This window comes from Anabas testudineus, chromosome 16 (assembly GCF_900324465.2).
Source record: "Anabas testudineus chromosome 16, fAnaTes1.2, whole genome shotgun sequence".
NCBI lineage: Eukaryota > Metazoa > Chordata > Actinopteri > Anabantiformes > Anabantidae > Anabas > Anabas testudineus.
In genome coordinates this window covers 5592228-5615182 of record NC_046625.1, presented here as the reverse complement: position 1 = coordinate 5615182, position 22955 = coordinate 5592228, and the positions used below count along the sequence as shown (strand labels likewise).

General features: G+C 41.0%; 4 protein-coding genes across 5 annotated transcripts; all 4 read right to left on the bottom strand.

The window, feature by feature from the left end:
- Nucleotides 1–310: 310 nt before the first annotated feature.
- LOC113169015 (sperm acrosome membrane-associated protein 4-like) lies at nucleotides 311–1305 on the bottom strand. The gene is made up of 3 exons (XM_026370133.1): nucleotides 1082–1305; nucleotides 682–801; nucleotides 311–516 (listed from the first exon to the last, which is right to left on the bottom strand). Exons 1-3 carry the CDS (start codon nucleotides 1131–1133, stop codon nucleotides 311–313), a joined length of 378 nt encoding a protein of 125 aa, XP_026225918.1. The 5' UTR covers nucleotides 1134–1305.
- An 846-nt stretch (nucleotides 1306–2151) lies between these two features.
- Nucleotides 2152–7759, bottom strand: ccdc105 (coiled-coil domain containing 105). The gene is made up of 8 exons (XM_026371688.1): nucleotides 7056–7759; nucleotides 6648–6932; nucleotides 5712–5816; nucleotides 5304–5454; nucleotides 3778–3944; nucleotides 3596–3691; nucleotides 3399–3512; nucleotides 2152–2720 (listed from the first exon to the last, which is right to left on the bottom strand). Exons 1-8 carry the CDS (start codon nucleotides 7347–7349, stop codon nucleotides 2493–2495), a joined length of 1440 nt encoding a protein of 479 aa, XP_026227473.1. The 5' UTR covers nucleotides 7350–7759; the 3' UTR covers nucleotides 2152–2492.
- Nucleotides 7760–7848: 89 nt separating this feature from the next.
- Nucleotides 7849–17129, bottom strand: si:ch73-95l15.5 (paramyosin). Of its 2 annotated transcripts, none has more exons than XM_026371687.1 (11): nucleotides 16937–17129; nucleotides 15974–16201; nucleotides 14882–15894; nucleotides 14531–14677; nucleotides 12678–12755; nucleotides 11574–11690; nucleotides 10936–11085; nucleotides 10586–10753; nucleotides 10083–10208; nucleotides 9629–9820; nucleotides 7849–8619 (listed from the first exon to the last, which is right to left on the bottom strand). In XM_026371687.1, exons 2-11 carry the CDS (start codon nucleotides 16146–16148, stop codon nucleotides 8515–8517), a joined length of 2271 nt encoding a protein of 756 aa, XP_026227472.1. In that variant the 5' UTR covers nucleotides 16149–16201; nucleotides 16937–17129; the 3' UTR covers nucleotides 7849–8514. The 2 variants fall into 2 exon arrangements, with proteins under 2 accessions (XP_026227472.1, XP_026227471.1); XM_026371686.1 differs by having other exon boundaries at nucleotides 16964–17129.
- A 2260-nt stretch (nucleotides 17130–19389) lies between these two features.
- Nucleotides 19390–22707, bottom strand: LOC113168980 (lysosomal thioesterase PPT2-like). Its single transcript, XM_026370087.1, has 8 exons — nucleotides 22372–22707; nucleotides 21788–21941; nucleotides 21120–21215; nucleotides 20874–20981; nucleotides 20672–20755; nucleotides 20477–20561; nucleotides 19950–20004; nucleotides 19390–19832 (listed from the first exon to the last, which is right to left on the bottom strand). The coding sequence occupies exons 1-8, from the start codon at nucleotides 22513–22515 to the stop codon at nucleotides 19689–19691; spliced, it is 870 nt and encodes a 289-aa protein (XP_026225872.1). The 5' UTR covers nucleotides 22516–22707; the 3' UTR covers nucleotides 19390–19688.
- Between the last annotated feature and the right edge of the window lie 248 nt (nucleotides 22708–22955).

Here is a 22955-nt window from a genome sequence, read left to right as displayed (position 1 = left end):
GTACTATATTTAATACTTACTTTTCAGGCGTATCAGCAATTAACTTAACTGATACGTTTATTATAGTTTATATAAAATACTAAAATAAAACAACACCATTCCATTCCCGAAACAGTCTAGCAACCAAAAATTTATGTCCTTAGATGTTATTAGCAACAATCAGATCAAATTATTGTTTTTCTGTGTCACATAGATGCTAAAATAAATCTTGTTTACAGTAAAGATCAACTTACTAAACTTAATTCACTAAAGTATGTTGGTCCTTAGAGGGCAGAATAAGGCTGTCACACCCAGGTGCCCACATTAATGTTCATCTATTCATACAACTGAGTATGAAATAAGTGAGTAATGTGGCAGTCCAGTAGTGTGCGGCAGGTGTTGCTCGATTGCACAGGTGTGTGCTGCAGCATTTGTTAGTGAAGGTGAAGTTGAGTCCCATAGTGGATTTTTCACCCGTGTCTCCACACAGTGTAGGCAGGATGCAGCTTTTTTCATGCAGCACCACATGGAAGTCTCCTGAAAGTTTATCAGAAACATTAGTTTGAGAGTTGCACACACAAACACACATTTAAAAAAAAAAAACACACTGACATCTCCCGCTGTGCTGTCATTACATTTCTCAGTTCTTTTTCTCAGTTTTGATTCATTTAAATGTTGTTCAGTGACTTCAGGTGCCCTCACCTTTTTCTCCCACAGCTCTGCTTGAGAGACAGATCTGCCCTGGTGGACACTTCAGAGGAAACCCGATGCATTCCAGAGGTGAGACGGTGGGGAACACGCAGGTGTAACAGAAGAGAGGAACTGATGAACAGACATGTTGGTTAAAACCACAAAAATTGCTTTGATGTTTTACAGAAGAACATGGGTGGTGAGTCCAAAAGCAGGATGCCAAACATCTGCTGGGTCCAACTTCTCCTTCGCTGTCTTAAATTAATGTGCAGTGAAAATTTTCAACTTTATTTGTTTAGTTTACTGTAAAAGCTACAGTACTTCTAATGGGAAGAACATTGTTGTTTTAGTACATTCATAAACACAAGTAACCACTCAAACATGCGCACACACTCACGCTTTGTTCACTTACCCACGCCTGGAAGTAAACAGAAGAGAAGCAGAGGGTAAACCAGATTCGACATTACCGTTTGTCTCACGGGAAGAAAATATTCCTGCAGCTTGATTCTTCAGCTCCTCACGTTGCTCTTGTTATTTTCTAGAACAAACTGGCTGTCCTAATCTCAAACTGAATGAACCCCCTGAATGCTCCGTCTCTTCTGGTTTCACTTGGTATTCTGTCAATTAACTCCAAGAATCTCCACACCCCAGCACGTATGATTCAATTAGGCTGTGAACTTCCCTGTGGCGTGACGGCACTGCCTGGACTCACTGTCCTGATGAGAATAGTCCTATTCACATTTAAGACATTCACTAAGGCTTTGTATAGAAACTGCTCAAGTTTAGGTCTAAATCTATAGATAATGATTTTTTATACAAAATGGCAGGATATGTGTCTTGTACGGAGGTAAAACAGGGGAGATTTTACTAAATCCTAAATCTTATCTTCTAATAAATGAAACTGAGTTTGGGTGGAGGGCTGTCAAGTGACCTGCAGTCCCATGACTGAATTATAGAAATCTGAGCAGGAGATAGGACCAGTAGCAAGGTTTTTAATTTAATGGAAAATAAATTTAATCCACAGGTATTTTAAGTGAGTTTGGTTATTAAAAAACTGAGTTTGTCCAATTTTACATTAAAATTAACTCTAATACTATAGTTTAATAATGAATAGTTTTCAGTTGGGAATCTGATCAACTGTTTTCCTCTATTAAGGTTGTTTTCCTTTTAAAAACAAAAGGCATTTGATTTATTATGGCCATGATTCATTGTAGTAATAATAAGATAATTAGACCACAATGAAGCAGTTAAAGCAAATAAACCCTGTCCTTTCCGTTACAGACTAAATTATGGTTGGCTGCGGTTTGCTACAGGGAAATGTTAGGCACATTTATTGTGATTGCAGACCTTAATATTTTATGCTTATCTAACATTTTATTGCATTTGTTCTTCTTGAATTCACTTTAGTTACACCTCGAGAATCTGGCAGGTACAACAAAACAATTACACATTGTTTCATAATTTTTTATACTTTCTTTTAGCTTTTATTGAATTTCAAAGAGAGAGAAAACAAAAACCCCAAGAGTGCAGAAATATACCTCATGTGTCCAAAGGTGTGCAAACATTAGAGCCATATAGCTGTTCAGGGTTTCTTTATGAAACCATATGCATTAATCTGCTTTTCCAACAGGGTTTGCTTTCAACAATACTTTGCAACATGACTGAAGAGATCTAACATTTTTAGAGCTGTTTGCAAACTAATGCTGTTATAATGCATAAATCTAGAACTATAGGACTACATGTACCTATTGTGCATAGCTTCTTCCCATGTCTCATCACACATAAAGTCATTCTACCTTCTCTCTGTCAAGCTTTTTTAAGCTCTATGGAACACAAGATAAGGGGAGCTGGCCCCTGCACACCCCCTGCTGGAGGAAAGAAGGCATGGCTCGGTTGTCCACCCGCTGGCGCCTCATGCGCACGATCCCTGCATCCACCTGAGCTGCTGCACTCTTGCCCCGCAGGTCGTTCAGCAGCTGCCGACAGGTGTGCTGCAGTGTTTCCAGTTCACCCTCAGAGGACATTAGACATCGCCTTAGCACTGCACTGCCCTGAGAGACAGAAGAAACACATTTTCTCTGGTTTGTTTTTTCTGAGACACTCTTTTTCTGAACATCTGCCACAATATTCAAATACAAAGACATCCTGGCACGTGTTTACATGTGTTTATTTTAAGACATGAGAAGAGAAGCTCCTATGAAAAGCCAGATTTACTCCTCTAACAAAGCCTTTATTTGTCATTATTCTTTATATTCAGGTTTCTTCCACAAACCCTAACACCGCTTTTGCAGCAGAATTGAAAGACAACTCCCAGTTTTGGTTTGGTTTAGATTAGTCACTGAGATTGTTTGCAGAGGTGCAAGTGCAAGCTAACGTATCTCCTTTTCCATCAAAAAGGTTTATGATTCTATATTTAGAAGTCCCTCTCTTCAACTCTACGCAGTGTTATCAGTGTTTTTTTGGTGTAAAGTTACAGTTTTATGCCATAAATCAGTTTTCAGCGTAGAAACCTCTGAAGAGGCAGACACGACACCATGTTAGCACTTTTGCTGGTGAACCTAGTGAATCCTTCAGTAGCTTAAATCTTGTTCTGTACCTGCTGGCTGCATAATAAAGCAACTTTTACTTTCCCTACTAATCTATTATTCACCACATTAACTTTACAAAATGATTATACTTTATGTCAAAATTGTGTGATAGCAACATTTGACATTTCAAGCACTCAGCACCTGGATGAGAAGGGCGGCCTCAGGTAGCTGTGTCCCCGGGTGTCTCTGGTAAACATGCACCAGAGGCCTGTTGAGTTTCTCTCTGGACAGTACGTCCCCACTGTACTCTGGACCCTGTCAATAAAAATGGCACAAGGAGAACATCACTTTGTGTTCATTATCACTGAACCTCAAATTAAATCCACGTGCACACCAACCTGCGCTCTGCCGTGGCTGTGACGAATGCAGTTGATTTCCCTCTGCTTGCGAAACATGGCCTGTCTGGTGGCTGCAGACATCAAAGTCAGATTTTGCTACAAAATACAGAATGAAGTAGAAACTATTAGTCATATAGAAACAGTTAGGGAGATGTTTATAGTGTTCCTCTATTTGTGCCTACCTGCAGGTTGATAGTCTCAGCAATTTTCTTGACCAGGCCATCGTTGACAGCACGATGAGCAGCTTTCTGCCTGGTGATGGCGCTGGTTAGCATCCGTCTGATGGTTTCCCTCAGTTCCTGTGACTGGCTGACTGTCAGAGCAGACGCATCTAAAACCTGTTTACACTCTGCAAGAGTCCAGAAAAATATTCTAATCAGTTTTCAACAAGTGAGGTTTATCCCACAATAAACCATCTTCCTGTTACTATTCACAAAACTATAACTCTTTTACTTTTTGATACATAGTGGGCCAGATCAGATTTTGTTGTGAGTATGGGCAGTTGTACTGTGGGCAAAGACTATGTTTTAGAGATTATTGTAGTGAAAAGAAACTGTACAACTCCTGAGCCTTATATCAAACGTTAAAGAATTATACCTTTAATGACTCAACAGTAATTATGTGGCATCTGTCTACTGGATATAAATAATGATTAATTCATATGAACTTGTAACGCGTGTCAGGATTTGTCATTAGGAAACCTTGTGGTAACGCTTCAACTACCTACCTGATGAGTTTAATGTAGTGAAAGCTAAATAAAGATATAAGTGCTACTGGTTTTAAAATGTCAACGAGAAGGAAGATCGTGGATGTCAAGATAAGATCTGAAAGACAAAGGCACCTTCAAGCTAAAACTGAAAGTCTGCTTGGTGGGAAGGAAAAGCAAAACCCCCACTTGACGTACTATCAACCCTTCAAAGCAGAAGTATCGCACCAAGACGTTTTGATAACTTACTTTACCACATCAAAAATGACGACCAGCCTGTCTCTGTGTCACGAGGCGTCACACATTTCGAGTAATGTGCTCCTCATTCTGCTGCAGAGTATGTTTAATAGTGATCAGTCTTTTTCAACAAAATAATAATAAAATATTTTAAAACCACCTTTAAGACACAGTTTCACTGTAGTGTCAGATTAACTTCACACACAAGAAAACAGTGTCGAGCATTTGGCCAGTAGATGTCACTGTTTATGATCAATCTTAGCACTTACCTGCAACTTCACCACAAATGTTAAATGTTTAAAGTAATAGTGTCGAGCAAAAGTAATTTAAGTTCAAGTTAAAGTTTAATTAGAGCTTCTTGGGCACAATCACACTGTGTATTATGAAGTGTAAAAAGCTTTATACTGGAATAAAGGTTCACCCATTCATTCATGTTCTGTCTGCCATTAGACTTTTCATCACTGTGTCAAAGTTTGTTTTGCTTATTTTACCATCAGTAATGTGTTGTGTTTATTGCTATTCACCTAATTTTAAATGCTTAACTAAGATGTCAAACAGGTTAGGGTGGATCACATTGCTAATATGCTACTTACTTACTAGCATTGACATTTAGCTCACAGAATACTTAGCAAGGGTGTAAACTCAGTCTTAGTAACACTGGTCTCTGTGGCCTACTCCTTCTTTTGTGTATCTCTCCTTTTTCTGTTTCAACTGCATGATTGCTCACAGACGTTGATCCAGTTTCACCTTCTGTCCTGAGCATACCTGGTGTAAAGGCGCTGACGGGGTCTGCTTTGGTGAAGGTCTGTGCAGTGGAGCCCTGTCCCCCAGCAGAGGCGGTGTGAGGCAGCAGCTCCAGGACACAACCCCGCTCACCGGCACAGTCCAGCAGCCGCCTGCTGCTCTCACCCAGCGCCTGGAAGACAGGGAGAGATTTACAGTAAGCATGTGTACTGACTCACTGAGACCCTGTGAAATAGGTAACCTGGAAACAAACTGATTGTATATTCCCTTTTTTCATATCACACTTTATTTTACAGATTAATACTTATCAATATACAGACAAATAAAAAAACACACTCTAAAATGGTTAATGTGGGGGTTATAGGTCAGTTCGGGCGGGGGGGCTTAAAGGAAAATGAGTCAACCGATGACGACAGTAGACAACATCACCTCTAAATGCATCAGCGTGTTTTTCAGTGCTCCCTCCAGATCCTGTTTCAACTCAGCCAGCTCTCTCCTCTCACACAACAGCAAGTAATCGGCACCATCTCTCTCCTGCAACAGAACAGACCTGTCAGCAAACATATCTCCTCTCGTGACAACTGAGGTTCATCCTTAGTCTGCTGTCTCACTTACATCGCTTGTGGCGTTTGTTAAGCTGTAATGACTGTGGGAACTTAAATGTTTTAGTCATTACTGGACTTATTTAAAGTCTAAAGAACAAACCCAGAGCAATTAACAGATAATTAATTCTTTTAAGAAGAAATACCTGTGTATCTAAAGCCTTATACAGCTCTGTGCCTCCAAGTGTCATTACTTTCCAAAACCCTTAAGAAACACATTAGTGTGCAACAGCTGGGTGGATATAAAATACTGCCAGTCTTATTCTTTAAACTTTATTTATTAACTGTACTCCGTTTGCATATGATTTGTAATAAAAATGTGTGACATGTAGGATTTTAACAACATATTATATCTTTTGGAGTTTCTTCTCCACAGGAAGAGGTCGTAATGGAACATAACAGCAGTCCTGAAGTATTGCTGAATGCTGTTGGGGTCAGGCAGAGTGTGGCTATTAACATTTCATGCTGGCGGCAATCGCACAACTCCAAAAGACTCATAATAAGTATCAGTAAGGCCAAAGGAAATGGTCAGGAAGAGACTTAAATACCTAAAAGAGATGCTGCTATATTTGTTTCTGTTGCGTTTTGTTATTTTGTGGCTTTTTCAGGTTTGGGAATGAACTTGTGTGGGTCTCAGGGTCCATGAGTATAGATGATTAGGTGGATCATGTTCTGTCTTGAACTATGGAAACAAAATCTATGTACATGATGACTGATTGGAGACAAGACTCTGTAACTGACTGTTCATCATCAGTTCATTTACCGTCTCAGCAGTGGATGGTCTCCTGGTCCTATCCTCCGAGCTCCTCCTGTTGACAGTCAAATCAGTCCTGAGGCTGCGCAGCATCCTCTCCAAGTGGCTCCTCTCCCTCTCCAGTTTAATGCCCTCCTGGGTCACCCTGCCGGCCTGCCTGCGCAGCTGGCCCTCCACCTCCCGCACCCTCCGCATGTACTCTTTAGCCACAGCAGTGCTGGCCCCGGCACACTGCTCACGCAAGCTGGTGGCTGGGAACGGGGCCACAGGCGTCCTCTGGGAACCACTGGGGAACTTGACAGGGACGTTAAACTGCAGTTAATATGTGCAAGTACACCTAATTTCTCAAGAACCATGTAAACATAGGACGTCTGCCAAACGTCCATCACCAAATGATTTTGTTTGTAAGTTTCTCACCATCCCTCCTGTAGTTTGGGGCCTGGATGTCTTGTTTTTGCAGTTGCAGTCACGACTCTCTCCGCATTCGTCTTCTGTGATCTTATCTTCGGTTGTTTCTGCGGCGTCCTCTGCTTGTTTTGGGGTGAAACTGGCCCCGGCGCTGCAGCTCCATGGCCGGCTTTTGGCCACCGACCGTCCGGCCCAAGTCTGGCGCACCAGGCGCTCCGCTCTCCGAACGGAACGGACCGTCCCATCGTGCCAAGACTGCGGTCCGATGGTAATCGAGCTCAGGGGAACCGACTGGACCTGCATTTCCAGACATGCACCTTTCCTGTTCTCGCTAAATAGTTTAGGTTTCAGGAGAAACCCTTTATGTGTCCACTGTGAAACATCGAGGGAGAAAAGTTTGTGTGAAGTGTTGATGTGTGCGCCATAGCAACAGTTCCTGAAGTAATTAGAAACTCCAAACCGTTTGATGATTGGACCGTGAGGACAAGACAGGGGGCACTGTCAGTGTTCCTATACAAAGTTACATGATTTAAATATAGATTACACGTTTGGACCCATTCATTAATTCACACATAGGCTGCACACAAGTTAATTACGACTCCCAGTCTGCACCGAGCAAAGTGTAATTTCAGACTATTTACTTTTGGACTCTAGGAATTAAAGCTAATTGGTAGAAGTGGTCATAACATCAACCTGTGTGCTTGTTGCATTTTACCATGTTAAGTAACATGAAATATTAAAGACCATGTCTTTGCAAAAGAAGCATGATTGTTCATGAAATAACAGCTTCTGTGGACATAAGTTATTTGGATCAGAGTCTTTAATTCTCTTGAATTAAAAGAAATAAAACGTTTCTAATAATAAGGCCCAGACCAACAGTGCAAGACATGTAAACAATGAAGATAATTGAGAATAGCTTCAAAATAAAAGACAAAAAGAGACATATAGAGGAAGAAAACTGTTTAAAATATATTATTGGTCCTAAGTATTTTCCTCCACGAATGCTTAAGTCTCCACTGTAAACAAAATATGGCAGATCTGTGTAGAAAGTCAAACTAAGAAGATAAACACAAGCTGCAAAGTCAATGGAAAGAGCGTCAGAGAATAAAAAAGAAAGCCACGTTCAGATTTAAACAATAATGTACCAGCTCCAGCCCTGAAGGATATAATTAATGTTATGACATGAATCCCTGCAGGCACCCTTTTACATTCACAAATCAACTATTAATCATCCTGCTATAAGAAGCCAGAAGCCATGTCATCTGAAATTACTGATTCACTCCAGTCAAGTACCATTTATAAAGAAAAAAAAGTCCTTCAACCCACGTAGGTCTGCAAATGCAAAAAAAAAAAAAACTAAAGATAAATATAAATAGACTAATTTTACACCACAATAAAGAGGCAAAACAGTGGTGGTGAAAGTGCAGAAGTTCCCCTCCGACGCTGTAGTTTCTCGTCAGTGAGTGTTTCACAGTGTGTGTCTGACGGCTGCCACAGGTTCACGTTTGTTCACCAGGTTCTGCTGCAGCTCCCTGAACAGCTGGTCCCGCTCCTCAGCATCCAACAGGATTTGCTATGTTGAAAAAGAATAAAGCTGTGAGTCAGTCGCCATCACAAATATTCATGATGATCATGTACCATAAAAAGAGATGTAACATATTATACACAAGCCGCTTGTTGCAGCAGCAGATTTCCTGGGATTTGCTGATAACAGAATACTGTTTTGTTGACCCACTCTTCAATCAACCTAGCAATGTTCTGATATAAAGTAAATAACATTACTGCTGTGCTTTCCTGGATATTAACATATTCAGAGAAAATACAGACTAAACTACCAACAGCTTAACGTAAACAGGTCTGAATTGTGTTCCTGTCTTCATGTACTTTGGTTGGAGGTAAATTAAGAAGTTTTCTACTGTTTACGTATTTTTTCCTTCTGTAGTTTGTGCTTTTCACTGTGTGCATTTACCTCTTGCTCCTTTGTCTCCTTTAATTGTATTGACACAGTAAGGACATTCAGTAGCAAAGGTATAATTATCATAATAACATGCACATAAAAGTGAAGTAAAGTATGCTTGAAGAGTATGGAAACAGGGTTGGTAAGTGAATGGTATGAGGAAGAGAGAAGTGTAACACTGTACAGAGCAATACAAGAATAAAACAAGATGAACCAAACTAAACTAGAACGACTAGGATGACAAACTAGAATGAAACATTTGTACTGAGAGTGTCTTGAAATGTGACAGATGTCAGACTGAAATATTTCCTGCCTTCACATCTGTGTTACTCTGCGTTAACGCTCATGTCACACTAGTGTTATTTTTCAGTTGTTAATGAATGACCCTGGACTGTTTTACTGTAACATGTATTTGGAGTTGATGTGTGTTTGGCAAACTCTTCCTTCTAATAGCATTTGGTTATCAGTTGTGTCTTGACAGATAACAGCCTGGAGTTAGATATGAACGCTGGATGGCCCTGTGTTTTTTTTTTTTATACAGCATGGGTCTAACATGCCTAATCGTCACAGCTCCTCAGATATGGTGAAAATGCAAATATTCAAATTAAACTACAGATTCATTTACCTCTATGAGTTTGTCTCTTTTCTCCAGGCTGCTCCTGAGCTTCCTCTCCTCTTTGTCTCTGTCCTCTTTGATGTTCTGCCAGGTTCTCTCGGCCTCCTTCTTCTCCTTCTCTTTCTGCCTCAGCTCCTGCCGAGTGTCTGTGAGCTGAGCCGTTAGAGACGACACCGTCTGACTGTGACTCTCTTCCTGATTCTGGTGAAAAGCAGAATAAAAAGCTTAAACGGCTGATGTGTTGCCTGTAAGTGTTTTAGTTGGAAGTGCACTTAAAACCACCAGGAGGATTTAATATCACGGTAGATCAGTGCATTTCTGTCTACTTTAGAATCACTTGTCTAATATCAGTTAAAATTGATCAAAGTAGCAGGTGAAACATACATATTCAACTCAGAATATGTAGGCAGGCTGTTGTTTTTCCCTTTTATTAATGTATGAATCAGTAAATTCTTCTCCCCACCTTCACCATGTCCTGGTATTTCTGCAGGGCTGCAGTGAGTTTGGTGACCTCCTGGCACAAGGTGGCGCTGATTCCCTCTCTCTCCTTCAACAAGGCTGCCGAATCAGCCCTGCCTTCTCCCAACTCCTGACCAGTCACAGGGATCATTAAAGAAAATGACATGTTGTGAGTAGAAGGTTCCTCTCGCTCACTGTATTCAGTATTTAAAGACAAACTGAAAACAAGGACTGCCGAAAAGTCTCCTCATTCATAACACAGAGAGAACGAAAGCTCTACAAATGTATTTTAAAGATGGAAGAGCTTAAATAAAAACATGTTACATTATAACCATCAATCAGCTATTAGAAAGCTGATATATTTCTGCTAATTATGTGGATAAAATACTAAAGCACTAAATAGAGTATATACGCAAAACAGTCTGTATTTAATGTTTCTTGTTTTTACTAGACAATTAATGTATAATTGTGTTTCTGTACATTCAAATTAAGGGCAAAAAAATATACCTGCATATCTTTCTGATAGCTTTCTAGCTCCTCTTTGAGACACCGTATCAGGGCTTCCTTCTCCTGCAGGACAACAGTGAGAGCCCTGTCCCTCTGTCTCCACACCTCCCTGTCTTTGTCCACCTCATTTAACAGTCGCTCCTTCTCGCCCAGAGCCACTCGCAGGTCCTAAATCAAGCACAAAGCACGGGTTTGTCTAAATAAAACTTTAAGGGGGTATAAAGTGAGACAAAGTACAAATGTTCACCGTGCCTCCATGTACTAAGTATGTGGATGTGGGTGTGTTTTCAACCACAATGACTTCAATTGTATGCTTGGTTTTTAGTGCATCCCTTTGTGTGTGTCATTACATTGATAATATCCTGGTTGCACTGCAGCACGGTGTTGAGTGTGTTGAGGTCTTTCTCTCTGTCTCTTGCAGCCTTCCTCAGTGCTTCAATCTCTCTCTCCATACTCTTCTCTTTCTCAGTCATTTCGGACCTCAGACTCTCCAGATCAGCCTACAGACCACAGAACATGTTACAGCATCTACATTTGAAACATCTATGTTATTAACATCAGTGAGTGAGTGAAATAAAAGTAAATCAGTAACACAAAATCAGTGCCAGTAATTAGGAAAATGTGCAGGCAATGTCTCTGATAAGCAGAAGAAAGTCAATAGATCACAGCTGAAATTATTCCATTTAATACATTGATTACATTTCTAGCTCTATTCTCTGTTAATTACCATTTGTTTCTGAGAGGCAACAGATCAGTTTATCAAAATGCTCCACATGAAACACAAAGTGTTGATCTTCAAGTGATTTAATGTCAAGACGTGCACCGCTAACACAGAAGCCTTCAAGGACAGAGTCTGATGACTATCAGCAGAGGTCTTTATGCATGTGCTAATAGATGCTTTGCTCAATGACTGGACGATGTGTGTCACCACAAGGAACAACTGTAATAGCGTCATGTCAGCATCGTAAAGCACAATGCAAACTCTAACCTTGTTGTCAGCAAGAACTTCCTTCAGATTCTCAGACAGTTTCTCAGTAAGCTTGTCTGCCAGCTCAGTTCCTGCTTCCTCCTCCACACACAGTCTTCTCATCAGAGCCATGCACTCCTGGAAGAGACACAGTATCTGGGTGTTTAGTGCAAAATAGTAAACATGCTCAAGTAAGAGGGGAAACGAGTTTATGACGCCATTCAATGCTTTGTTTAATGTATAGGGCAATAATAACCTCAAGCAAGTGTTCACATAGATGTCAGAGCCAAGCTTATATGCATGCAAATGAGAACCACTGCCATGATCAGACAGGGCCGTCATAAATCTACAGCTCCATGAAACAGGCAGTTACATTTATTACTCATCTATTCGCCCTGAAATTCAAATCTGTCAAAACCTGCTTAAATCTGTTTGAAACCACAGCTCAGAAAAAAAGCTGCTGACTTTATAACAATTAGCACTAAACTCCTGAGAATATGATTGACGCACGTGTTCTTTTATTATAAGGATTCAGAACATGTAGTGTAAACACACAGTGTTTGACACAAAAACACACCTGGAATTTGTGCATTTTAAATGATTAACTAATACAAGTCATGTTTGCACTGTAGATATGACAACTACACTGGTTCTGTCTATTACCAGCAACTATTTCACTAATTAACCTGCCAACTTTGCAGAGAATTAGGCTTTTCATTTCATTTTCAGCACACATATAAACATTCTCAGTGTTGCATAATATAAAACCCTCACTGTACAAAATTTAACACATGTTGATGTGCAACAGAGACTTTTTTATATTATTATATTGCTATATTGCAAATTTTTAATATTGTAGGCAGTAATTAAAGATTAGTGATATTCATCCAGCGTGGCTAACAATAAGCCATCCTGTAAAATTCCTATTGTAAGTTCAGTGTAACCAGTGTAATGTGGTGAACAAACAAAGTGAAAACTGTTTTGGTTCTGCCACTTTAAGGGCGTACTGCGACTTCAAAGACAAACAACATTCCAGCGAGCTTTGACCCCCAGCCAGAGCGGCAGCAGAAGAACCCGGTGCACTGAGCATGACTAAATCGTACCTCCTCTCATCGCTTCACCCACCTGGATCAGACGCTCCCGGCTGTGCAGAGAGTGACTGAGGCTCTGAAGCAGGGAACTGTTTCCCCCCTCCTTGAACAACTAGGGACAGAAGAGAATAAATGACAGTGGTTTCTTTTAAAAGTCAAAGCAGTGGGTCAAACTTGCAAATCACTATTATTGTCATGATTGATCTATTCATCATTTGGCCCATAAACATAGTAACCTGTTTAACTACAGGGTGACAAACGTAGCTACAGATTTATTTCCAAGTTAATAATCAGATTTGAAATTTCTGAAACGTTACAATAATCACGTTTTGCCACCCATTAAGTAGTAATTTTGTGGGCTTTGGACAGCTGGTAAAACAAAACAAGACACTTAAAAAGCTCATTTTGCAATTAGAGTCATTAATTGAAATAATTGATCATAAAAACATGATTGAATAATTAACTGATTTAATAATAAAAGGGAAAAAAAGATTTTCTTTAATTCTATTGCAGCTTGTTTCTATTTTATTTCACGCGTACTGTAATTTTGGCTTATGGTTCTTTTTTAATATCTTTTATGCTTTGTGGAAAGCACTTTAAATCCCCTTGCTGCTCCCAATAACTCTGTTTCTAAACAGGTTGATGTTAAAAGTGAAAATACCAAAACTGGGATCTAGATGGTGGAGATCTTGGTATAGTAAAAACCACATCCTTCCCTCAAAGGTTGTAGCAAAAACAAAGCTAAACGTTACTGGATAACAGGTTTCTGTTCGCCCGGTAGACTTGTGTCACGAATGAACGATGATAGCCTGCCTTATCAACTCAAAAGTGATAATGTATCAGCTCTCAAAGCGTCTTCTCTGCAACCCAAACAAAAAAAATCAGTTATTACAGGTTTAAACCTGCTGCTACTCCCTCACGTTTCACAATAATTCTTACTAATATTCAGCTCTGCTCATTGTGCGAACACACATCCTCATTCTGTGCTCAGTCATGTGGACGCTACAAAGCAGCTGAGTTAATCCTGTCTTCTATCATAAGACTACAGAGCCCAGGGCAAACTCCACTGGTCGGGGAGGATTCCAGACAGAGGCCCTGTGTGTGTGTGAGTGTGTGTTTACCTACACCTTTATATGAGGAAACGCAGACACACCCTCCCACAGGCACAAAACACATTACGCCTACCCTTCATTTCTTTCATGGCTCTATATTTGTGCTCAGTCAACATTCCCAGTGGTTTATGAAGCTGTTTGGTCATGAGATTGGGGCGCAGCTGTCCGTTGCTGCACTGTGCAGTAAACCTGTTGTTCTTGTGTAAGAAAAGATATTTATTTCCTATGACAGCTGCTACAAATACCCGTTACGTCACAGCCTCACTGACATCTCAATCCAATATCTAATTATATCCATTTTATTTTTAGATTATTATTGGGGGCACACATTCCTTTTATATTTGGAATATACTTTTAGAAACTATTAATGTTCATACTCACTTTGAATTGATTATAAAACTGACTGTTAACCTTTTAAAGGAACATTTTCACATTTAAGATTTGGGTGGTAAAATATGGTAGAACTCTCACTTGTTATTTTAATTAATGGATTAACTATTTTGTTCAACATTTTGAATTGTCAAGTTCATCCTGTGTGAACAAAGCATCAAATCCTTTTGATTTGAAATTTCTTCATATTTTTGCTTAATGTTTTTAAAACAACTAACGATTAGTTACAGCTGTTATTTCATACAGCACTAAGTGCACTGTTTCTGATTTGAAGCTAAGCTAACACGCCTGGCAACCAAGTAAATAATGTTTCCCAAAATGTTTAACTTCTCCTTTAACAAATAGCTTTGTATGATGTGTGAGACAGAAGAAATTAAATGCTTACAGGGGCCCAGTCTTCGGATCCGTTGACTTCACTTGATTTGCTCCTCCCGTGTTTCAGCTCGTCCTCCAGGGTCCTGATGCGGGACAAAGCTTTGTCCAGCTGGACTCGCAGGTGTTTGACAGCGTGCTGAACCCTGCCATTAGTGCTCTGAAATGACAAATGATTTCATTGTAAACATGGACTGCTGTATTATATATTGTACAGAAGTGAAACATGTTGTTCTGATGTTGCTGGACTGCTGGACTGGCCAGAGCTGCTCCCAGATTAGGCAAGTACCTATTGCTGCACACTGTGTTAATATTTATGGACACTAGCATGCACAGCATGTTCTTACAAAGTCCAAACACTCACCTCACGATTAAGAGGCATGAACTCGTCCCTCAGCTCTGTTAGGACATCCCCATCTTCTCCATCCATTTCATCCCCTTTATGCTCCAGATCCTCTAAGTCCAGCACTCTGTTCACTGAAGGTGATGATATTTCTCCAGTTTTCCCTGAGTGCCTTTCATCTTTCCTCCCCAGGACTGGGATTCTACTCCCTGAAGGGGAGCTGATTGGCTTCCCTTCAATGCTTTTTAGCTCCTTCAGCATGAAGTTGAGTGACGGATCATCTGGTGAGTCAAAGGGATCGTTGCCATCGAGAGAGTCCAGAGAGTGAATGGACTCAGTACAGGAAGATGCTCGTAAGGAGAGGCTAGACCCTGCCAGCGAAGCCGGGCTGGAGTTGATGGATGGCACCTTCTGCCAGTGGAGCGGCATGCTCTGGGATTTGTCTCGGGACAGTGGCAGTGGGGAGAAGGGCCGGAGAGGCAAGTTGCGAGGAACCCCACAAACTGACTCATAATCCGAGTCGGACACCCGTAAGGAATCACAGCCTTCACATCCTTTGCCCTTTCTGCATCTTTTACCCGTTTTTATAAAATACGGACAAGTGTCCCACTTCTCGGACCAGCACTCGTACTCTGAGAGTGCCATGTTCTCTTTAAGCATCTCCCTGTATCCCTCCTTCTCTGTCTCGCCGTCGTCCTCGCTGGTGCTGCCCCTGCTCTGGAAGTCCACTGGGTGTCTCTGGGAGAAATTCTGACGCACCCACTGTCTAATCTTGTCCCTCTCTTGTGTCAGCTTCTGGAGCCTCTCGGAGGACAGCACCCTAACCCTGGCTATCACTGAGTCGAACTTGAACACCCGCTCGAGGAGACACACACATTTGCTGCACACAAACTCCCCCTGCCCACTGACCCGTGGTACAGAGTGCCCCAAGATGTGGGTCAACACCGAGAGCACATCTATGGCTTTGGACGGGGAGTTAAGGGATGACTGGGACTTGGAGAGAGACGCAGAGGAGCCTAGAGATAATGTGCTGCCTGTGAAGAGTAAAAAATGCTTGCTTCATTCTCACTAACAGGTATAAAAATTATTTACTTCCTTATGCTCCAGACTCACCCCAGGGGCTGCTGTGAGTGGACTGGGAAAGACTTCCTCCTCTCCAGGACTCTCTCGGGGTGCGAGGTTGACCATTCTTCTTATTTTGGCCCCCAAACAGCCACCGCCTTTGGTTCCCCTGGAGAGCTCCGCCACATATTTTGCACAAGTCATTCTTACCTCTGGAGGACATCATGGACAGAGGGCTGCCACTACCCCCCTCGCTGTCCAGTAGGTGTTGGGCAGTGTCTGTGAATTAAAGCAGAAAACCAGGGGTTTTGTTATTTACAGACACTGGCAGTAGTCTCTCCTTTCCTTACTAATCACGTAGTGACCCTTGTTTGGGTAGGGTCCTGATTCCACAGTATTTCTTGTGGACAGAAGCTACAGTAAAGTTATGTGTAACCTATAAGAGTTGTGGGTTCTGAACTTGAAAAAGGCTGAGTTTGCAACTTTCTACACATGAAACAGGTCAGAGGAAGCCTGGTCCAACCAGCTGGAGACTTTAAGTGTCTCACTGGCGCTTTGGCCTGCATTAGTTGGGTTTTATCTCCTCCCTGTCTGGGTGTTGTGCTCGGTTATTGCGGCTCTCAGGCGCTGGGTGTTTACAGCAGCTTCCCACACGGGACACGTCGACCTTCAGCCACGCTGACACTGAATCCAGTCTCACAGTCGATGAATGAAAGCCTCTCTTCAACCTTCAGTCGCTGCTCACGTTAAGCATTAGACACCCTACAGTCATTTAACATTTGCAAAATCAACATAACTATAGTAGAAGTAAACTTTGAAAAACACATCAGCCATTAAAAGCATGACCTGTAACTGTTTAACCAAAGCGACAGGCACAGTCTGCAGATCCAGAGGACAACAGAGCAACTGTCTGCTGACAGACTGTCAAAGAGGAGACACACAGTTTCCACATGCAGGGAGGAAAAGCCCTCCGGTGCGGGTCAGTCTGGTTCCAGCACCGCTCGGATCACTCACAGCTTTGCAGCTTTCAGCAGGTCTTACTTTCAAACTCCTCCGGGATTCACAAGTTAAACTCGTCCCTCTGGAGACTCAGAAATCTTCATAGTCGTGTCATTAAGGGAGCAAAGTTAAAAAAAAAAAAAAAAAGGCTCCTCCGGGAACTGAACTGCGACCGTCGGGACCCACCGGAGCAGAGGAAGGAAGGTGGGTGGCACCTTGCTGACGTCACCGGTCATACCTGTTTAGAGCCGTGCGAACAGTAGGCGGAGCAGAGCGGAGCGGAGCAGGGCGGAGCAGAGCAGAGCAGAGCAGAGCAGAGCGGAGCGGAGCAGAGCGGAGCAGAGCAGGGCGGAGCAGAGCAGAGCGGAGCAGAGCAGGGCGGAGCGGAGCAGGGCGGAGCAGAGCAGAGCGGAGCAGAGCAGGGCGGAGCGGAGCAGAGCGGAGCAGAGCAGGGCGGAGCAGAGCAGGGCGGAGCAGAGCAGGGCGGAGCAGAGCAGGGCGGAGCAGAGCAGAGCAGAGCAGGGCGGAGCAGAGCGGAGCGGAGCAGAGCGGAGCAGGGCGGAGCAGAGCAGGGTGGAGCGGGGCGGAGCAGAGCAGAGCACCGGGGCCTCTTCTCTTAAATACTAGTCCACATCCACAATTCATGTGCAGCAAGGAAATCCGGCTCGTACTGTCACTGTGCTGTGATGTTCCCAGTGATTCTTACTGGACTACCTCCAGTAGGGGACTGTACAGTCATGTCCTCCAGGGTAAGATTTGGATAAAAGCCACTAGCATTTAGTCAAAGGACTAAATGTAAATGTAACTAAGCACTTTGCAGTTTATAGTACTATTTCAGTACTTTAGAAACTTCTGTTCAATGAGGAACACAACATGATACAACTTGAAATATCTTTATTTATCCAAAGATCCAAGTAGACTTATCGACTAAACTTATACACTCATGTTGTCAATAGCATCAAATTTGCTGCTTAAAATCCATTCTTTTCTTTGTGGACTACTTGTACTTTTCTACTTAAAATACATTTTATAAAATGTATATATGTATGCAGTAGTACAACTTGAGGAAAGAATTTGAAGTGGTATTTCTACTTGTAGAGCAGGCATATTTGGGGAAAGTAATTGCATTTTTTGAGTGTTTTAGACAAATACTCGCACTTTTATTTGAGTATTAGGTTTGTGTACTTCTACCATCTCGGAAAAGTAGGGTTACATAAATCAAGTAAACCTAAGTAGATAAATTATAAGTACTTCAATATTGTACTTACAGTACAAATGTAGTCTCTGCAGTTACGTTCATGTTACTTATGTATATTACTTTCAACTGGAGCCATACATCAATCCAACAAAATGGTTGTGATCCACATTTACGGAAAAAAAGGAATCAAACACAGACAAACAGGTAGATTCAGTGAAGTGGCTCTAATAAAGAATAAATACATGACCAGGGTTCCTCCCAGGATTCAGAAAGTGACAACAAAAACAAAACAGGCAGCAAATGAGAACATGACGATCTGTGAGGAAATAAATTAAAGGAGTCTGAAACCTTAATAATAACATGTGCAGACAATGTTTTCCCAGTTTGTCTATAAATTTATTGCATAAGACATTGTCAATTAAGAATAATTACCGTCATCGCAAACTAAAATAACCCCAAACTAGATAATTCTTACCTGCAGAATGATTTCTTACACAAATAATCTGAACTAGAAATTAATTAGAACTCATTGGAAAATGTCAGTAATATCAGTCTGCACTTATTTAAGAGTCAAACGTCTGATTAGATAGTTTCCATGTTTTCCATTGCTCGTTACTGTTGACCCTTACAATTGATTTAATTGACTGATCACATTCCCTGTGACACTTGACTCTTATCACGTGTAAAGGGCAAAGAGTCAACATGTCAGGGTGCTAAGTGAACATCTGACAATCTGCATCAACACGTTAACTCTCAGTTAGAAAACAGCATAAATAGATCAATCTGAAGCTTTTACAAGACACAACATTTATCAGAGAATCAGTCAAAAATAACTGACTGTTTCTAAAATGTTGTGTTCTTGCTGAGACTGATTTAACCCCTACTTCATAGTTGTGTGTAAACATTATTTTGTGGCTGTATTGTTGTATAAGATCACATTACAATGTATAAGGGTTTCTATTTTAGGGCCAAGTGATGACCAGATTATATAAAGCACAAACATACCACTAACCTACTTTTTCTTTGTTCAAGCAAGCAATTTGGTGGAATACAACACACTTTAAAGTTTCAGGCAACAGCTTCCTCTGACCTTTTACAGGACCCTGAAGTATTATAAACCTCCACCAGAGGGCAGCGATTAGTCATTGCTCATATACAGCCACAATAACAAGATCGTTTTTCTGGAAAGGAAATTTCCAAAAGAGGCTTTTATCTCAAAAATGCATGAAAGAAAAAGCAAAACAAGCAGATAATGTAATACATCTATAAATGAAGGGAAAAAAACACCATTGAAATTTAATTACAAGGAACATTGCACATACAGTACGGCTTTAAAAAAACAAAACGTCTTTTTCCTGTGCTGCCTTTGTACCTCGTTTATAACATCACTTTAACATCAAGTTTAAAAGTCATGATACATCTAACATGTGTTATGCACACTGTAAAATATGAATCACATGCACATCTTTGCACAAGCTAAGCTATTTCTGTTTACAGTGTTGATCATATGGTCTATTTCAGTCCAGTAATCATCATCAACATCTCTCACATTCTGTAGGTGAGCCGTTTTCATGTGAGCCACTTCTCTATGCAGTTCATGAACACTGTGAGGTTAGAGTGCCAGTGAGTGTGCTTCACTCCAGACTGAACGCACACCGACAGATCCCCACGAGCCTCCAGCGTCTTCAGCCCGAATGTGTCATTCCTGAAAAACTTTAAAAGGAGAGAAGAAGAGAAGCGCAGGTTTACTCAGCACAATGTGTGGAAAAAATAAGAGTAGGGAGAGGTGGAGTGTAGGATTTGACAGAGGTGCATTAGTGTCCAACTTACCTCCTGGTTCTTCATTTCTACAACATTTTCATTGCTGTCATAAAATCCAAAGTGGCTGTGAAGAAAAGAGGAAGTGGTCAGTTCAGGTAAAGAGGTCTTGAAACCTTAGCAGCATGTTACACCAGAAACAGTCCACTTAACACGCTTATTTTAAAGGCTCTGTTAGTAACTATTTCAATTGTGTTGCACATGTGCAGCCAAATAAGCCATTGGTGAAACTTGCACTTCTCAAACTCCTATTTTTGCCACCCCTACGTGTCAGTTTCATTTACTGTAGATGCTATAATGTTTCTTAGCAAGCAGCAAAACTGTCATTCTGATAAATTCCAGTGTAGCAGAGAAACACATTGAAGTTTTACAGTAAGTCCACTGAAACTGTAACGTCTTTTTTGGTCATTCAGAATATACCTTTAATGATTGTTTAAACATTAAATTGCATTTAATGCAAAGGATCATTTCATAGACCCATTTAAAAGAAAACGTATAAACTAGACACTGTGACTGTGAAACAAAGATTGTAGTGAAACCTTGACTGCCACGGTGTGATGACACCATCATCTGGTCCTCCAATCAGCACAAGCTTCTTGATGTGTAGGAAGTTTTCCCTCCATTCTGATAAAGTGAAATTAAGAAAAAAAAAATTGTTTCATTTATTTAGTTTTATTTTTTACAACACACATTTAACTTTACATTCGAAGGTATAAATTAACTGCAAGCATTACCTTCCATGTGTTTATGAGGTTTTTCACCATTAAGTATCGGCAGAAAGTTGTTACTCTGCAGGTAGAGGGACCTATGGTGAGGGTCTGTGGAGAAAACATGAACACATAGCTGTTGTACTACCTATATTGTTCATAGGGAGAATACAATGACATGTGAAGGTTCAAGAGTAATATTTCAGCTTTTAAAATCCCTCGTTCTCACCATTCCAATAGTCACAAATAGAGACTTTTGGTCCAGATCTTCTGTAGCAAATTTTATACACTATCTTCTTCATGCAGCCAGGAAATATTGACTTCATGTAGTCTGTGTCTGTGCAGCAGGACAATGAGAAAAACAGTATTTTGCAATTTAGTATCTATTACAAATCAATACTGTTTGTTGACATTGTAAATGTTACTAGAGGACAAGGCTTATCTATGCTTTAAACAGAAAATAAAGACTACTGACCTCCATACTGCCCAGCCAGAGGTGATGACAGTGAAACGAAGGTGTTCACATTGTGGTTTGGAATCATGGAGAGAAGTGCTCTGCAAATTAGACCACCTTAGAAAAGAAGGAGATGATTAAACAATCAGGCAAACCAATACATAGGCTGTGATCTGATGTAGTATGGCCTCTGTAAGAATTTACCTTAATGTAACTGTGTGGTTTCTAAGCATGTGTCTTCTCATTTGCTGCATCACATTACACATTTTCTAACAACGACTATATGTTTTTATTCTCCCAGCAAGTGTTTGCTATTGATGTGAAGGGGGGGCTGTAGTTTGAAATACTGTATTGCAGCTGTTGATACATTTCATTGCAAATCACATTGTCTTGGTTGCATTAGAAGAAAGACCTCATGATCTGATCACCGGCATCATCGTCTGAGTACCACAGATGTTTGTGCAAAATCCTATACCAGTCTATTTAGAGGAAGTCAAGGGTTTTCATAGGGAAGTGAAAAGAAACTGACCTATTGATGGCATTAGAGGAAAATGCAGAGGATCACCAAAGACAGTAACCATCCTCTAAATAATTGTTCCTCTTATCTAATGTTCAGCTCTCTGTTATGTAGATTACCTGCACATAAACATTGTTAAAGAATGAGTGTGTGAGTGGGAGAGGAAGAGGACCTTGTGAAAAGCACAGAAGATGGGTGCCGTTTGGAGCCTTTCGCATGATGAATTCAGCGGCTTTCCTGAAGCCTTGAACCTGCTTCCACAGAGGCTTCAGACTGGCTAGGTCGTCATACAAATCAATCACTTTTACCGAAGTGCCTGGATGTGCCTGCGATTCAATCAAATGACAAGGAATAGCAGATTTAATCAATCAGCACACAATTACGCCTGATGAGTGATAGTGTTATCAGCCCCCCAAAACAAAGCTGATCTTCAAGAACAGAAAATGACAGGGGAACTGAAATCATTACTTTTAAAAAATCTTGCTGATTTTCGCTTAACTTTAATTCTGAAGTCTGAAATCTTTGGAATAATCTGTCATTAAATCCCAAATCCTAAATAGTTTAATTAATGCCCAATTCAGGGTGAAGTGGCCAATTAGTCCCCTCACATAGTTCAAATTATGGTGAGTAAAATATGAGAAGCAGATTTTATTATACTCCATAATAGGACCTTGATTTTTTTATCTTGCTCTAAAGCTAAATAAGAGGACTTAAAGTACACAGCACAGTTATGTGTTAGTTTTAAAGATGTCCTACCTTGGTTATGAAAGCACTGATATTCTCGAACTGTTTCGGTCCATCAAAAATGCCATGCACGATGATGACAGGCTTGTACCCGTTGGAAACCACTGCAAGCAGCAGAAGCTGCAGCAGCAGGAGCAGCAGAGGGGATCGTCGCATGGTCAGCGGAGTCTTCGTCTGAACGGGGTCACAGGTGAGACCTCAGGATAAAGGCACCAAGGAGGATCGATGGATGTGGGAGTGAAGGGGGCGTAGCGTTTCTGAGTAGGTGATGATCTTCTTCAACTTTTGTTTGCAGACTTGGAGAGCATGCAGCTTCCCCCTCCGCCGACAGTGCTGTTGTAGTGTTTCGTTTCGTTTGTCATCTTTTTCTTGAGTGCTTTTTAAGATCACATCCGTTTTCATTACAGAGTATGGCCTATACCGACACATCAAAATCTAATCACCCCACACCCCCCACCCAGTTTTCACTACTGCTTTTCTGCAGCGGTTTAAAGAGCAGTATTCACTGTTCGCTCATTTTGCATTATTGCAACATATAATAACTTAATAAGCTACTTCTTGCAAAAAATGCGTTTTCTACTTTACTACATATAGTT

Excerpts from the sequence above, each read along its gene's own strand:
- LOC113169015 (XM_026370133.1), bottom strand. The coding sequence starts at position 1,133 with ATGTCGAATCTGGTTTACCCTCTGCTTCTCTTCTGTTTACTTCCAGGC. Across the intron at positions 802-1,081 it reads CTGTTTACTTCCAGGCGTGG|TTCCTCTCTTCTGTTACACC; the intron begins GTAAGTGAACAA and ends TCTGTTCATCAG. Across the intron at positions 517-681 it reads CAGAGCTGTGGGAGAAAAAG|GAGACTTCCATGTGGTGCTG; the intron begins GTGAGGGCACCT and ends ATAAACTTTCAG.
- ccdc105 (XM_026371688.1), bottom strand. The coding sequence starts at position 7,349 with ATGCAGGTCCAGTCGGTTCCCCTGAGCTCGATTACCATCGGACCGCAG. Across the intron at positions 5,455-5,711 it reads ACACGCTGATGCATTTAGAG|GCGCTGGGTGAGAGCAGCAG; the intron begins GTGATGTTGTCT and ends CCTGTCTTCCAG. Across the intron at positions 3,513-3,595 it reads ACAGCCACGGCAGAGCGCAG|GGTCCAGAGTACAGTGGGGA; the intron begins GTTGGTGTGCAC and ends TTTTATTGACAG.
- si:ch73-95l15.5 (XM_026371687.1), bottom strand. The coding sequence starts at position 16,148 with ATGATGTCCTCCAGAGGTAAGAATGACTTGTGCAAAATATGTGGCGGA. Across the intron at positions 12,756-14,530 it reads GATCCGAAGACTGGGCCCCT|TTGTTCAAGGAGGGGGGAAA; the intron begins GTAAGCATTTAA and ends TTCTGTCCCTAG. Across the intron at positions 11,086-11,573 it reads AAGTTCTTGCTGACAACAAG|GCTGATCTGGAGAGTCTGAG; the intron begins GTTAGAGTTTGC and ends TGTGGTCTGTAG.
- LOC113168980 (XM_026370087.1), bottom strand. The coding sequence starts at position 22,515 with ATGCGACGATCCCCTCTGCTGCTCCTGCTGCTGCAGCTTCTGCTGCTT. Across the intron at positions 21,216-21,787 it reads TCTTCTGTGCTTTTCACAAG|GTGGTCTAATTTGCAGAGCA; the intron begins GTCCTCTTCCTC and ends TTCTTTTCTAAG. Across the intron at positions 19,833-19,949 it reads TAGAAATGAAGAACCAGGAG|TTTTTCAGGAATGACACATT; the intron begins GTAAGTTGGACA and ends CTCCTTTTAAAG.